General features: G+C 35.1%; 1 protein-coding gene across 1 annotated transcript in view; it reads left to right on the top strand.

Moving 5' to 3' along the window:
• The first annotated feature begins 7784 nt into the window (after positions 1 to 7784).
• LOC144440346 (HAUS augmin-like complex subunit 5) overlaps positions 7785 to 17863 on the top strand; it is a 50369-nt gene continuing 40290 nt past the window's right edge. Inside the window, exons 1-6 of the mRNA XM_078129708.1 lie at positions 7785 to 7876; positions 8835 to 9055; positions 9286 to 9381; positions 9827 to 9972; positions 11998 to 12157; positions 15918 to 16005. Coding sequence (XP_077985834.1) covers positions 8883 to 9055; positions 9286 to 9381; positions 9827 to 9972; positions 11998 to 12157; positions 15918 to 16005 — 663 coding nt within the window. The 5' untranslated portion in view covers positions 7785 to 7876; positions 8835 to 8882. The remainder of the gene's footprint in view (positions 7877 to 8834; positions 9056 to 9285; positions 9382 to 9826; positions 9973 to 11997; positions 12158 to 15917; positions 16006 to 17863) is intronic.

Raw genomic sequence — 17863 nt, 5'->3', positions numbered from 1 at the left:
GTATTAACCACGAGTAACTATCTAAAAAAACATCAACAATAAAGTGACTAGTCTAGTACTATCCTCTATCGAATATTTCAGAGCTTTCTGCTAGAGACCATGTTGGAATCCACACTATATATGACAAAATATTAGAAATTTAAATTTACGAGCGACGAAATATAATATAAAATTTCTTGATATTCTTTGCATACAAGCACTTCCCAATCACGTGATATCATAACGCAAGGAAAACTGACAATGCAGGCATATTACATTCACCGTGTCTTATCCTCTGGACAAGTTTATTACATACACCATGTTCGAAGCAATCTCATGTCAAAATCCATACTCTGACCGCAATGACAGCTGTGTGGTTATCCACAGATCAAGTCACGTCATCTTTGTGGTATGCAAAATAGTTTCCGCTCGCAGATCCAACCGGAAATATCTCAAAAACACAGACAAACACAACATTTATTTTCGTTTTGACCAGCTTATTTTCAAACACATGCGGATGTACGTTCGTTTGTATGTTTCCACTTTAAAGTATTTATACAATGCAGAAAATATCACAGCAGTATCAAAAATTAGAGACATCCACTCCCCACCTGTTGAATATGTAATGTTTCGAAACAAACTTGGACTTGGAGTTATTAATTAAAAACAAACAAACAAATTTAAAGATACTATTAAACTAGTCAAAGGTTCAAACCACCGTTCTACTCATTTACGTCTGATATGACGTGTATGACATTTACATATATGAGGAAATATTCATAATTTAATATTCCAAGAACAAGAATGACATTTTTTTTAGTTTTCGGTTTGTGTAGCTTTCAAAACCCTTTACTTTAAAATGGAAAACAGTTTGACATGTATATGTACCGAAATGGTAGATTTTATACCGATGAATACGTACTGAGTTTCGGTCCATAGATGGTCGTGTACGTGCAGGAGCGTGCAAAATGTTCCACCTTCGCCTATAACAGATTCTGTTATGTTACGGTGTATTATTAACACATTGTTTGTTATCGATGAGTTGGGACTTTCCGTTTGTCGTCACGTCTAAGTATATACCGGTAATATCAGACCCTGGGTAACATGGTGTGATATGATGTCATGGCTAGTGCATTGTATTCAAACATGGCCTGTTGTCAATCTAGATTATGTCACGTGATTATGTAGATGAAGTTGCCAAAATAGATTTAACGGTCAGATCATCTTCTACCTTATAGACCATGGACCACGTGTAGGGTCTATGCTTAGACTAAGCTTGGTCATGGCGTATGCTCCTTACAGGAGAAATGGAGATGCTTTGGTGTTTCATTCATAAGACACGATGTTTATTTACACACATCACATGCTTGCCTAGGTATATCCTACATAACTATGTTGTACTCTTATAACTTGCTATAAGTAAGGGGAAGGTCTAGGCAATCTTTTATTCAGTCTCCCAATGTATGATCACGTGATCTACTTTTCAGGTCATAGAAACCCATTTTGTATTAGTATGCATGTTGATTTTTATTCTGAAAAGAGTATATACAACAAGTAACACTGAAGTAAAGAACTTTCTGTATGTGCTCCACACATTTATAGCATTCATATTACAACAGGTAACACTGAAGTAAAGCACTTTCTCTATGTGCTCCACACATTTATAGCATTCATATTACAACAGGTAACACTGACATAAAGCACTTTCTCTATGTGCTACACTCATTTATAGCATTCATATCAAGTGTAATTGTATACTTTTTCAATTTACAAGCTTATAGCATGTGGCCTTTCTAATGTGGTCAATTAGCAAATGAACAATATACTTTTACACTTGATATGAGTGTATATGCTATGCATGCATACAGAAAACCCTTTACTTTGGTGTTATGGGTTGTAAAATTTCAATATAGCATTAACAGGTTTTTGCATGTGTATTTATTCTATTATCCTGATGTCAGAGCCACTTTTGTGTGGGTGAGTATTGTATCAAATCCCCGGTTTTACTGACTAGGTATATCACAGATCTTATACAGTTACTATTGATAAGGCCAAAGAAAACAATGTGTGTAACCCAACCGACCCTAGTTTAAGCCCCCAACCCTAAACATATTTTTAAACATTTCAAACAAAAAGATAAGAAAATTTTTGCCTACTTGACTGTTTCCTTTCCCCAGTGATGTCTGTACATATTTCATCAAAACTGTCACAGAGAGGGATATTCTGACTGACATTTCATTTGTTTCTGGGTTGAAACAATATTTTTCAAAAATAAAAACAATTTAAATAAAAAGATAAAATAAAATAAAATGCCGACCTACCTACCCTATTTTCTGAGGCTATGTTATTGGAAACAAAAAAATATTTGTATTGCCTAATCAGACATCTTCCAGTAAGTACAATACTACATTATATCTCTTCTAGCAAACCAGAGTTATTATTGCTACCACTACAACAGTGGGAGGCTCGTTAAGAACGTTGCCGTAAAACAGGCCGTGGTTTGCGACGATGCATTATATCACAGAAAAAATTCAGTACATTCCCGCACCCCCCCCCCGCCATGTCCACTTAGAGTGACACAAGTCAACATGCCGATTTTATAAGCATTTTCACTCGCAATGTGAAAGTACTCTCACAAGATACTTCGATAAAACTATTCTAGTATAAAGTCTATGTCAATACATGACATCTATGACATCATATCAATTGTTAGAACTGTTGATTGTACAGTAGGGAGTTCCTGTACATTGTTGATACGTATGAGAAATTACTGTTTGGTTTATAAGTTATATCTTAATACAAGGTTTAAGTTCAGTCAATTGCTAGTGATGGTTAGGAGTTGGTTATACCCCGCTACACAAACTTTAATATTAGCTCTGGTAGATGACTGCTAATCCTGTACATGTCAAATACCGAGTCAACATTTTGACAACTAAAGGGTATAAGTGTGCGTCACTACATAGAATACTGTTCGTACATTTTAATATGTCGAACACATTGCATGGTAAAGACATATAATTTATAAACTCAGCTTGCGGTCCTTTACATTCACATACTGTGCTATACTATATCTTCAGTATACATCCACTGACAACATAAATTGGTTGTTTTGCTTGGCTCTTGATTTTCACTCAAATTGCTACCTATCCGAAGACAATCTATGCCTTGGAGCTTTACCCAAATGTGTCCGATTATTTTCAGTAAATGACCTTTGACCTTGACTTGATCTATAGCTATTCATAGTGACAAATAAGCTCGATGGACTATCTGTTCTTTTTATTGTTACTTTCTAAATGTATAATCACATATCATTATAATAAACTACTCTCACTCACTCACTCACTCACTCACTCACTCACTCACTCACTCACTTTCACTTACTACAGCTTGTCTAATGTTCATAGTGGTATGATATAGCAAGTGGTATCTTTACAGCCAATAGATTCATTTAGACTCAGACCGCTATAGAAAACAGAAACTTAGTTAAACGATATTATTGACCCAATTTACATGTATGACGACACCGATAAGCCAGATAGACAAGTCACTGTTAACTTTGTTATATATCCATTGTCTTAGAATACTACGAGTAATAACTGACACGCAGAGCTGTTATCTGCATGGAAACAAGGGCAAACCACTTCCTGTTCGGTTACGGAAGTCTTTAATTGAAAGGATGAATTATCTTCATGCAACACACGGATTATCAAACCAAATACATTCTTTCACTGGTCCACAGTCTCAATATTAACCTACATGTAGAATCGAACGACGAGCAGTACCACTCTATTTGCTATCCTGGCATTTCGGAATGATAGCTAAAATTCAAAAACTCGAAATGTCAGTTAGGATTATAGCCGAACAGTATAGTAGCGATAGTCATTCAAATCATGGATGTGTGTCTCCTAATACATCCATGTTCAAATCTACAGGTAGGCTATAGTTAGGATTATAGCGGAATAAACGTAGTAGCGATAGTCATTCAAGTCTAAATACAGGCTATCTTCAATGCGTTATCTGTTAGTGATTAAAAAAACTACAAACGTCATCGCACTATCAATTCATTTGTTGTACTTAGTGATATAAATTTGTATCATTTTTACTTTAATATTTATCGTACATCTGTTTTTGTCATATAGCCAGACGGTCTATCTATATATTACATGGTTTTACACATAATTCGACTAATCTGTAATATGTATATACATGCTGTATTATTTACATTTACATTAATTTTGCCGATAACAGTCACGCTTCAATATTAAAGTGACGTAAATTTTCTCACGTGATGACATAAACTGCTGTAACACGAGTTGAAGAGCTGAGGTCAACTTCGGTCATCTGAAAGATAGGCAAGTAATAATCCTTATGGTAAGATGTATGGTGTGCACATAGAAAGGAGGATAGGTGTTACATACACACATACATACATACATACATACATACATACATACATACGTACATACGTACATACGTACATACATATATATATATATATATATATATATATATATATATATATATATATATATATATATATATATATATATATATACTATGTACTTGTGTCACCTAATAATTTTGACCACTTGAAAGCACGAATTCAAGACTGCTATCTGAACTAACTAAAGACTTGGCTATCTGAACTCTCTGCAATGTGCTTGAACGAACTGTACATACAGCAGCCTTGATATCAGTCTGTCTACATCAGTGCAGAAAAACAGTCACTGCATTGATTTCAGGTTAAAATAAACGGTACTTGAAATATGTTTATCCACAGACAAGTAAGAAAGTGTGTGGTTTATCCAGACTGTAACCATAACAACAACTGTATATATTGGTTAGTGAACTGTAACCATAACAACAACTGTATATATTGGTTAGTGAACTGTAACCAATGGTACTAGTCAATTAAGTGTATCCTTCATACATCAACAAACTTTGATCTCATGATTAGCTTTAAATTGATTCACATCATATTCAGATTTTTAATATCTCATTATTCAAGCTCAAATGACTGGTTGGATGTCCAGTAAGCTTAATATCTACACTTCAATATAAAAACTACAAACGAATTACTACTTGTAACAGTGATGAAGTACATTGAAGCTAACGTAAAATCACGGATGGTGAAAGTAAATATAACGTGTTAACCACACATATTTCTATAATTCAATTAATACATTCTGAACGACATCGGAAGTGGTCTGACTTGACCTGCATCCCCGGGACGGGAAATACATAATTCATTCGGTGGTAGTCCAGGACCTCTTGACAGTCCAGAGATTTGTGACTACTATAATTTTCATGTTTTCTAGTCTTGAAGTAATTTTCATGTTCTTGAATTCTTGTCACAATGTACGATCATCAATTATGATGTCTTGCTATACTTCTATGTTACTGATGAAGTACTATTTATTCCAAAAAATAGGTCGGAAGGACTTTTATGGCCGTGTTGCCCTCATTTATGATATTGTGTGCAATATTTTGTTTTCTACAATCAAAGTAATGAAATGACAACAATAACATTCAACCTGTTCTAACTGTTTAGATCTAGATCAGTGTAAGTGTAGTGATATCAATAGATTGACAATCCGGTCAGCACTTGCAAAGAAGGCTAGGAGGGGTGACATCAATTTTCGATGGTCGGGTTCGAACTAGATATGAAAACTACTACAATCATGTACATCGTACTTGCAGGCATTCAGGCTCGGCTAGTAGGTTATAAAATGCTGATAAAATGCGAGGACTTTAATCTGACAACTAGTAAGTATCCAAAGTTTATCAAGGAATAGATATTCTTTATCTAAAACATGTAGCCTTCTTGTTATGAATTAATGGACTATATTGTCAGTGAGAATATATAGGAGACCATAGGTTTCAGGTATTCAACTCCTGTATCGAATCATTGGCGCTATCCGTAAATCCAACCACATATGGTGTTTGTCCTCGAAAAAAAATAGAATAAATAACCCCAAATTTGTTTTATCGACGAAACACAAACGTCTAAACCGAAATAAGAAGCGAAAAATCGAACAAATACTTCAGTGTAGTCGTAATCTGTTTAGATGACCTGGTCTAGTTAGCGGCGCATGCGCACACTAAACAGGCTTATCTGTATTGTTAAAAAGTGTGTGGGCGGACAGATTACGTTCCTGGAGTAAAATTTGGCGAAATTGTTTGGAGCAGTGACCAGTAAACAAACCATGAAATCTAGACATCGGTTCATGTCTAATGCGCATTGAGAACGAGACATGTGGGCGTAAACGGATTATTTTGGTAGAAATTCGCCAGTGTTGAATCCAGACAAGTTGTCTGCTGACCTCTCTGGCAACAAACTGGTCGTCGCAGTCACATTCTGGACTGTCTAGTAGTACTACTGTTACTATGTCCCAGTCAGACGTCTGCCTCATTTCTGTCTACTACTAGTCTAGTAACAATTTACAATAGTAGTTTTATAAGCTACCGTGCATTTTATGAATGAATAGGAAAACACGGTGCAGGGTTTGTCTGTCTTTTACCGCCAACTCACGAACATGGCCACGAACGGCTAGTAAGTCGCACTACCGTACTTCGTCACAAGTTGCACGTCCCAAAGCATTTTACTAGTATGTATAAACTGTCCAATGCGGATTGTAAAAAACTAAACTCGTATTTAGTTTTTTTTTTCTTTTTAAAAGCAGGTTTCAAGGCAATTCCCTCTCCAGGTACTTTTTTCCAAGTTAACTAAAACGTTTTTGAAATTTGTTTTCGTGAAACAAGTGAAAGAACTTGATAACCGCTTCAAATATGAGGAACATGGGAAGGAAACATGTAACAAGACAACGTGTTAAAAAATTGTTAAATTCTATTTTCTTCAATTAACATTTTTTTAGATGTTGATCAAATAATTGATTCATATTGAAGTAAATTACGAACAATTGTCCCTCAAGCTAAACGATTATCACAGACTCTTGTCGTGTCGTCCATGATTATGCTGTCTTTTCAGACGAAAACAAAATACAAGTGAGTCAAATTCAACTCTTTTGCTTTTTAATATCGACTAAGATCAATCAAATGATATTGGATAACTATGTTCTACGTAAGTTTATTCAATTCTCTGCTAGAGGCTACCTACAATATATTCATTTCACACTAGCAGGTATAATAAGAGACACACCATACGAAAGTTTACAACTTTTGACACCCCTTTCCCGAAAAAGTGTCAACACTAGTATACTGTGTTCCTGAACTTAAACTTAACTTAAACTTGAAATGTATGTGAATGGTTCAAAATCGTGGTAAGGTTTTCGGATATTTCATTACATTTGACATCAGGTAATGTTGAAAATACTGAATTGAATTATCGAATTGTTTTTTGGTCTTTTTAAACTGACCACTCAGTTACGTACCACATAGACATTAAAGTTTGTTTATTTCATCGCATATCCACTGATCACACCTGTATCATCAATTTCTCACGACAGTTACAAGGATAAAACAAACTCCAAACACGACAGATTCTACTGGCGAGACAATCCGAAGGAACTCCGTGAGACGGGGTCAGCAGACATGTCTCGATCGCTGTCTGACTTTTTCGGACAGTCCGACATGCGATCGCTTATTAAGTCTTCGTCATCCTAACTTCCAAATATGGAATACGTGACGTCATGTGTACATATATTATGTGTAGGACCGCCCATTTTGATGATATCATCATTGATGCCAAGATTCTTTCGCTGTGAGTAATCGGATTGTCAAAACGCTGGAGAGGGCGCTATTTACTTGGCGGCTGACATGTTAGAGGAAATGTCTTACAAACAAACAAACGGCGGTAAACTCGAAAACGTTCAGGAGGCGAGAGATGGTTTGATGAAAATGGTGTTATTTCAATTTTGCACCCGAATGTAATCTTTCTGTAAGTATTCTGTCTAAGTTTTACATCATAGCGACACATTCCAAGACGCTTCATAGTGATTTGAAAAGACGACAATTTTGAAAAAAGTTGAAGACTACGATTAAAAATTCAGTGCAAGACCCTATCGATTTTGTTTTGTTTTGGTCTTATCAATATCATGGACATCCATGGTCTCAGTTCTGCTTGCAGACGGAGCTGAGTAACGATGTGCTGAATGGGGTAGTTCTCATCTGAGAAGTCGATCCGTCATGTTGATGTCGACCCAACGTTTGCATGGCCTTGTATGAGACGATAGAGTATTAGTTTTCTCCCGTTATGACAGTTATGACCTGATCAGTCCGGTACTGGTGTAATAATATGAGTTACAACGTTGTAAATGTGTACAGTTTGTGATTGTCTCTAGTTTTGCAGTTCTTGTAAGTTAACTGGGTGGAGAAGTGTTTTGAGAGAGTTGTTATACTTAGCAGCATGAATAGAATCACTGTCATTTCTACCCCCATAGTCGGAGCGGAGTTAGGTTCTGTAATGTTTCAGTGGTTCCCATTGAAAGCCATGTAGCATTGTGCACAGTGTTTTTGTGTGGTAAGTACTAAAGTACATTGTAGTAAAATCATGGATGTTATTGTATCATTAATACAGCCATGGTAAAATCTACCTGAGTTCCCGAGTCATCATACTGGGGTTCCCTACCAAAGTGATAGTACAATGTATTGGAAAGTTCTATGCCATGCATTTACTATAGCGAAATTTCTTCCGCTTCTCAATTTGAAGACATTTTGTTTTTACAAATATTTGTATTTAGGGGTACAGACAGATCCATTAAAAGTAAAAGCATTTTTGTAGATGAGAACTAAAACAGTTCAAACCCCCACCCCCACCCCCACCCCAAAGTAAAAGGATTTAGTTTGTTATCGTACATTGAACTATTTTAATATTATCTCTCCCCTAAATACATTAGACTTACAGAAACATTACCAGATTGGACTGCCGCATATATTTCAAGATAATGAGTAAACATCAGAGGAGGAAAGAGACAACAAACAGTGATAATAGCTGTAATGGGATAGCCAATGCAGGTCCTGACCAAATAGCTAAATGCTTATCAAAATGGGTTGTAGAGGAGATGGGTGTACAGAAGTTGCCAGGGCAACAGCTACCAGTGGCTGAAGATTTAGAAAGGTAAGATATGAATTTATGATTTTTTCAAGATTGGTGGATGATAAGATAGGTGTATAAGTTGTCATGGTAACTACAGTGGTCAAAGATTTGGGAACAGTGTGCCCTCTATGTACATAGAATGACCAGAATCAATATTTCATATTTTTTTGTTGAACCTTTCTCATACATGGTATAATATGTATTGTCATGAATTATATTAATCAATTTTTGTTTATTGTTTATTGTTTCAGGGTTTGTCGTGGTAACATGATAAATATTTGGAAATTTGTACTAAACAATGTACATTCTAGACAAACAGTTCAGAAAATACAAGGTAACCTAGCCATGTATCCTTTACTTACAAATATATTGCCTTCATTAAACTTAACTATATCTTACTATACAAATGAAAATTTCTACTCACAGTCATACAATTTCTTAGAGTGAATCCAAAATTTTCACAGATGTCTCATCAACATCATCAGATGTGTACTACAATGGGCTATTGTCATATGTCTCAGAAGAGACAATAGCAGTGACAAGAGCCCATTGTCTGCCCAAGTCCTATGAGGCAATGGTGTACAACAGCTAGATCAGTATAGGTGAAAAAGAGGTTCAGTTTGGTGTTTCTAGACATCAAGCAAGATTTACGTGATGTGAAATTATGAAATGGCTCTCAAGAACCCAAAGTTTATGAAACTTTTATTTCCTGGAGCGATGTTAAGCCTTTAAGTCATAAAATGGTCAAATTTCATGGATTTTTTTTTTACCTTAACTGGGATGGCTTCCCAGACATGGAAAAGGAGAGTTTTCCAAGGACAGAGAAGACATGTTACAACGGAAGAGGGAATTAGAGGCAGAGTTGAATGTGTCAGAGAGACATGTTAATGTTCTGGAAGGAGAAGTTGAAAGACTTGAGAGAGAAATTATGAAAACAGGTCAGTTTGCTTTTCTATTGTTTTAATGTCTACATCTTAATTAGTGTATTGCAACAATGTAGCTTTTTATATCCCAGGGCTTGAAATTAACTTTTTCTTTGGTAGTCCTAGTGGGCTACCACTTTCAGAATGTGGTAGTCCAAGAATGGTGACCAGTAGTCCCATATTCCCGAACTGAAAGAGAACTAGAGAATAGAGGAATTATTGGAAATATATATTAAATACTTATGTCTGTAAATCTTCCATCCTTTAAATCATCACATAATCAGTGGTAGCCTAAGTGGGCCACCAGATACAAATTATGGTAGCCCATGATGTGAGCAAGGTTGCAATTAGTCAATGCATCAGAGTCAAGAGAGGTTGAAATGAACTATTAAGATTTCTATTGGTCAATGCATCAGAGTCAACAGAGGTCAAAGTGAATTAGTAAGATTTCTATTGGTCGATACTTCAGAGTCAACAGAGATCAAAGTGAATTTGTAAGATTTCTATTGGTCAATACATCAGAGTCAACAGAGATCAAAGTGAATTAGTAAGATTTCTATTGGTCGATACATCAGAGTCAACAGAGGTCAAAGTTAGCTGGGAAGATTAATATTAAATTTATTACAATGATATGAGGTAAGGGGGAAATGTTGATTGATAATGTAAATTATAGATATTCCTCCCTGTGTTAGTGCCAATGCTTCCAAAAACTTAACTAATACATTGACCGAGCAATATGTACAAAATATACATATTCAAACACTACAAAAGTTCAGATTGTGTTGTGTTGTTAATACTTAGATAGTATTCTTCGTTCAGCCAAGGAAAATTTGAGTGACCTAAGGGGCCCTTGTCACAACGAGTCGCGAGATGAGTAGTGACAAACCCTTAGGTCACTTGTATTTTCCAGCTGAATGAAGACAAATATTTGGGAATAATATAATTATACCATCGCCAGTAATATTTAAAAAATGGGGGAAAGTAATGGGAAATTTTGAGCGTTTTGATTCGTATTTTGAACACAGCAGAACCAGTGATGTAGACATGTGTTGTCTTGACATAGATGCATGTTGTTGCAATGTAGAAGACCAGAGTATATATTCCATATATTTCGTTGAACGTAGCTCATGCATGGTATTAGTACATGTTATTTGCCGAATACTGTTCCATATCTTGCTGCAAGAGGTAATTTTTCCGGTAATAACGGAGAGCCGGAGGCGAGCCGTTATACGGGAAAAATTACCTCGAGCAGCAGGATGTGGAACCGTTTTTGGCAAATAACATACTTATACATCACCTGCGACTACGAAATTCAATTTTTGAATGTCTAAAAATGCTGTTTCATTTTAAAACAAAATAACTTCCGCGTTATACTGTTGAGCGTAGTATCACATACTTCTCTAATGACTGCAGTGTGGTTGTTTACATCTCAGCCTTAACTTTATCATCCAATCAGAGTGCGCGTTTGCTCAGTAGTATGGCATAATGTTTACTATTTGCATATCACTCAAAGATATATTCAAACTTATAACCTTCAGCAGAAAAATGAGTGCGTCTTTGTTTTGTGTACTGTATTCCATTAAATGTACAGAAATGTTCGTGATATACTAGTACTTTGTTCTAGTTAAGCAAAAATTGCACCCTCTGTGGTGGTAATTTTGATATCCTTCATAAATTTAGGAATTCATGTTCATGATCGCGTGACGACCGTGCGTTCGCCATATCTAGCTGGACTATCGCTGTTCTGCATGGAATTTTTGACAGTTTCCCTCTGACACAAAACATACAGTTCAAAGACTTGTTACAATGTATACAACGATGATATTTCATACAATAAATTTGGAAATATTGGTAATAGCTGTATTTCTAGTTGTCTGCTCGGTTTGTTTACAAGGGGACGTCCAGTGATCACGTGATACAACAAGCAAAAATACGGCTGTTGGTGAAAAATACGCCTGTGTATCTGCAGGGCTCTTGACCAATCAGAATGCGAGATTGGTGACAGGTGACGTATAATGGTTGTTATGTTTTGTGTTGTAGAGAAAGAATACCAGAAGTCCTGTCAGACTGTGAATGAAATGAGACATAGGGATACTTTACTGTCAGCATACTCCACTCAGTGTAAGGCTGGCATTGAGAAACGTGATGCTTACCACAAACAGATTGAAGACATAGTGACTAAGTACAAGAAACGGACCAGGTAAGTGATAGATTGAAGACATAGTGACTAAGTACAAGAAACGGACCAGGTAAGTGATAGATTGAAGACATAGTGACTAAGTACAAGAAATGGACCAGGTAAGTGATAGATTGAAGACATAGTGACTAAGTACAAGAAAAAGACCAGGTAAGTGACAGATTGAAGACATAGTGACTAAGTACAAGAAACAGACCAGGTAAGTGAAAGATTGAAGACATAGTGACTAAGTACAAGAAACGGACCAGGTAAGTGACAGATTGAAGACATAGTTACTAAGTACAAGAAATGGACCAGGTAAGTGATAGATTGAAGACATAGTGACTAAGTACAAGAAAAAGACCAGGTAAGTGACAGATTGAAGACATAGTGACTAAGTACAAGAAATGGACCAGGTAAGTGATAGATTGAAGACATAGTGACTAAGTACAAGAAAAAGACCAGGTAAGTGACAGATTGAAGACATAGTGACTAAGTACAAGAAACGGACCAGGTAAGTGATAGATTGAAAGACTAAGTACAAGAAACGGACCAGGTAAGTGATAGATTGAAGACTAAGTACAAGAAACGGACCAGGTAAGTGACAGATTGAAAGACTAAGTACAAGAAACGGACCAGGTAAGTGACAGATTGAAAGACTAAGTACAAGAAACAGACCAGGTAAGTGATAGATTGAAAGACTAAGTACAAGAAACGGACCAGGTAAGTGATAGATTGAAGACTAAGTACAAGAAACGGACCAGGTAAGTGACAGATTGAAAGACTAAGTACAAGAAACAGACCAGGTATGTGATAGGTTGAAAGACTAAGTACAAGAAACAGACCAGGTATGTGATAGGTTGAAGACTAAGTACAAGAAACGGACCAGGTAAGTGATAGATTGAAGACTAAGTACAAGAAAAAGACCAGGTAAGTGATAGATTGAAGACTAAGTACAAGAAAAAGACCAGGTAAGTGATAGATTGAAGACATAGTGACTAAGTACAAGAAACAGACCAGGTAAGTGATAGATTGAAGACATAGTGACTAAGTACAAGAAATGGACCAGGTAAGTGATAGATTGAAGACATAGTGACTAAGTACAAGAAATGGACCAGGTAAGTGATAGATTGAAGACATAGTGACTAAGTACAAGAAATGGACCAGGTAAGTGATAGATTGAAAGACTAAGTACAAGAAACGGACCAGGTAAGTGATAGATTGAAGACTAAGTACAAGAAACGGACCAGGTAAGTGATAGATTGAAGACTAAGTACAAGAAACGGACCAGGTAAGTGATAGATTGAAGACTAAGTACAAGAAACAGACCAGGTAAGTGACAGATTGAAAGACTAAGTACAAGAAACAGACCAGGTAAGTGATAGATTGAAGACTAAGTACAAGAAACAGACCAGGTAAGTGATAGATTGAAGACATAGTGACTAAGTACAAGAAACAGACCAGGTAAGTGATAGATTGAAGACATAGTGACTAAGTACAAGAAACAGACCAGGTAAGTGATAGATTGAAGACATAGTGACTAAGTACAAGAAATGGACCAGGTAAGTGATAGATTGAAGACATAGTGACTAAGTACAAGAAATGGACCAGGTAAGTGATAGATTGAAGACATAGTGACTAAGTACAAGAAATGGACCAGGTAAGTGATAGATTGAAAGACTAAGTACAAGAAACGGACCAGGTAAGTGATAGATTGAAGACTAAGTACAAGAAATGGACCAGGTAAGTGATAGATTGAAGACATAGTGACTAAGTACAAGAAATGGACCAGGTAAGTGACAGATTGAAAGACTAAGTACAAGAAACGGACCAGGTAAGTGACAGATTGAAAGACTAAGTACAAGAAACGGACCAGGTAAGTGACAGATTGAAAGACTAAGTACAAGAAACGGACCAGGTAAGTGACAGATTGAAAGACTAAGTACAAGAAACGGACCAGGTAAGTGACAGATTGAAAGACTAAGTACAAGAAACGGACCAGGTAAGTGACAGATTGAAAGACTAAGTACAAGAAAAAGACCAGGTAAGTGACAGATTGAAGACTAAGTACAAGAAAAAGACCAGGTAAGTGACAGATTGAAGACTAAGTACAAGAAACAGACCAGGTAAGTGACAGATTGAAAGACTAAGTACAAGAAAAAGACCAGGTAAGTGACAGATTGAAGACTAAGTACAAGAAACAGACCAGGTAAGTGACAGATTGAAAGACTAAGTACAAGAAAAAGACCAGGTAAGTGACAGATTGAAGACTAAGTACAAGAAACAGACCAGGTAAGTGATAGATTGAAGACATGGTTACTAACGACAACGACAGATTGAAGATATGGTGACAGAGTACAAGAAACAGACCAGGTAAGTGGTAGATTGAAGACATGGTTACTAACGACAACGACAGATTGAAGATATGGTGACAGAGTACAAGAAAAAGACCAGGTATTAAAGTGATACTAGTAATGTGTGAATTAAGCAAACTATGCAAATTAAGCAAACTATGCAAATTAAGCAAATTCTGCAAATTAAGCAAACTATGCAAATTAAGCAAATTCTGCAAATTAAGCAAACTATGCAAATTAAGCAAATTCTGCAAATTAAGCAAATTCTGCAAATTAAGCAAACTATGCAAATTAAGCAAACTATGCAAACTATGCAAATTAAGCAAACTATGCAAATTAAGCAAATTCTGCAAATTAAGCAAATTCTGCAAATTAAGCAAATTCTGCAAATTAAGCAAACTATGCAAATTAAGCAAACTATGCAAACTTACTATTGCTGCAATATACTGATATAAGTTAGCACATGATACTGTCTGTAATTACACTCACAGTAGGGTGGTGTCTCTGATAGTAAGTTTTCCTCACGTTCCCACACATTTAACCTCATTCAATGTTTACACTAATATTACACACAGTAGGGTGGTGTCTCTGATAGTAAGTTTTCCTCACGTTCCCACACATTTAACCTCATTCAATGTTTACACTAATATTACACACAGTAGGGTGGTGTCTCTGATAGTAAGTTTTCCTCATGTTCCCACACATTTAACCTCATTCAATGTTTACACTAATATTACACACAGTAGGGTGGTGTCTTTTATAGCAAGTTTTCCTCACGTTCCCACACATTTAACCTCATTCAATGTTTACACTAAAATTACACACAGTAGGGTGGTGTCTCTGATAGTAAGTTTTCCTCACGTTCCCACACATTTAACCTCATTCAATGTTTACACTAATATTACACACAGTAGGGTGGTGTCTTGTGGTCATAGACATTTATTAGTGCCCTCATAGCCAGGTAATAAGTGTATATTAAAACTGCTAGTTCTTACTATACCCTGCTTCTTTCTGATAATGTTAGTATTATCTTTACAGCAGTGGATACAGTATACTTAAAAACAAAGTTATTATCGATATGAAATGTAGAAAAATATACATGCCATGGACCATCGTCACAAACCACGGCCTGTTTTACAGCATCGTTCTTAAGAAGCCGCTCCACTGGAAGTGTAGTGGAAAAAATAACAGCTCTGGTTTGCGAGAATGGCCATGGACAAGACTAGTTCTACTGAACTATTTTGATGGTCCACAGCAGATAATAATTATGTATTTCTTTTGTATTCATTTTGTATATTTGGATCATATGTATTTTCTTTGAAAGTGTAGCTTATTTTTGTAATCAGGTAAAATAAATTTCATTTATTTATTTATTCATTCATTCATTCATTCATTCATTCATTCATTCATTCATTTTATTATCTTTACAGCAGTGGATACACTGACACATTCTACTTCAATAAACAAAGAGATGGTAGTACGGATAGTGAGGATGTTGCATTAGAAACGGCCTGTGGAGTAAGTGTATTTACAGTATTTCTATTTGGATGGTACAAAACAAAATCTAAGTTGACAATTTCTATTTGGATGGTACAAAATGAACAAATCTAAGTTGACAATTTCTATTTGGATGGTACAAAACAAAATCTAAGTTTACAATTTCTATTTGGATGGTACAAAACAAAATCTAAGTTTACAATTTCTATTTGGATGGTACAAAACAAAATCTAAGTTTACAATTTCTATTTGGATGGTACAAAACAAAATCTAAGTTTACAATTTCTATTTGGATGGTACAAAACAAAATCTAAGTTGACAATTTCTATTTGGATGGTACAAAACAAAATCTAAGTTTACAATTTCTATTTGGATGGTACAAAACAAAATCTAAGTTTACAATTTCTATTTGGATGGTACAAAATGAACAAATCTAAGTTGACAATTTCTATTTGGATGGTACAAAACAAAATCTAAGTTGACAATTTCTACTTGGATGGTACAAAACAAAATCTAAGTTGACAATTTCTATTTGGATGGTACAAAACAAAATCTAAGTTTACAATTTCTATTTGGATGGTACAAAATGAACAAATCTAAGTTTACAATTTCTATTTGGATGGTACAAAACAAAATCTAAGTTGACAATTTCTACTTGGATGGTACAAAACAAAATCTAAGTTTACAATTTCTATTTGGATGGTACAAAACAAAATCTAAGTTTACAATTTCTATTTGGATGGTACAAAACAAAATCTAAGTTTACAATTTCTATTTGGATGGTACAAAATGAACAAATCTAAGTTTACAATTTCTATTTGGATGGTACAAAACAAAATCTAAGTTTACAATTTCTCTTTGGATGGTACAAAACAAAATCTAAGTTTACAATTTCTATTTGGATGGTACAAAACAAAATCTAAGTTTACAATTTCTATTTGGTTGGTACAAAACGAATGTTTACAAATTAGTACTAAATGGATCATCAAATTAATTATTATCTTTTAATTAATAAAGAATAGTTAATTAAGTAAAATAACTTTACTACCATTTTGTAATTGTAAAAATAATGTAAAGCAACATATACCAATTATGTATTCGTAATTTGCAAAAAGCTGCAAAAAGTTTATTGTACACTTAATAACAAATATTTGACACATTTTTTTACAAATCTTTTGCAGTTTGTTGAGTTACAAACGATTACTTGACATGTGTTATTTCACATTGATATTTTAAGTAGAAAAACATAGTAAAGTTCTATAAATTAAAATCCCAAAATGAAAACCCAAATCTCATGAATTCAACAACTTTAAAATGTTTGAATAATTAAGTTATTAAATAGTTATATTGGAACCAGTTGTCTCATCTATCATCACTGTCCAAATTTATGTATTATACAACATGCAGGGGTGAACAAATCATTTTGTGAACTGGTGGTCCCCGGACCAGTGCCTTAAAAAATCTTGGTCTTGCTGAAAGAAATAGTGGTCCCGCTTATGTGAAAGATTAAATCTTACCTATGAATCTGTATATCAGACAACTTTTTAACGTAGTTAATAACAGTAATGTATTGGTCCGATGGACTAGACAAGGTAAAATAGTGGTCCACCCAAACAAATCGCTAGTACCGGACCCAGGACCAGTGGATTTGTTCACCCCTGACCTGAAGTATAATAAGTTATATAAAGAATTGCAATATATTTGTAATTCAGTGTACCTACTTGATTAGCTACAAAATCAGCGACCATTACCTTGGTTGGGTATAAGTCCTAATTACAACATGTAAAAAAGATAACTGAAGTGTTTCAACTACTTGCTCCATTCACTTTAATGTTCATAATCATATCAGGTGTAAAATAACAATGTAATAGTATATCAG

This window comes from Glandiceps talaboti, chromosome 9, assembly GCF_964340395.1.
Source record: "Glandiceps talaboti chromosome 9, keGlaTala1.1, whole genome shotgun sequence".
Taxonomy (NCBI): domain Eukaryota; kingdom Metazoa; phylum Hemichordata; class Enteropneusta; family Spengelidae; genus Glandiceps; species Glandiceps talaboti.
The sequence above is the reverse complement of the archived record's forward strand: the minus strand, read 5'-3'. Positions and strand labels throughout refer to the sequence as shown.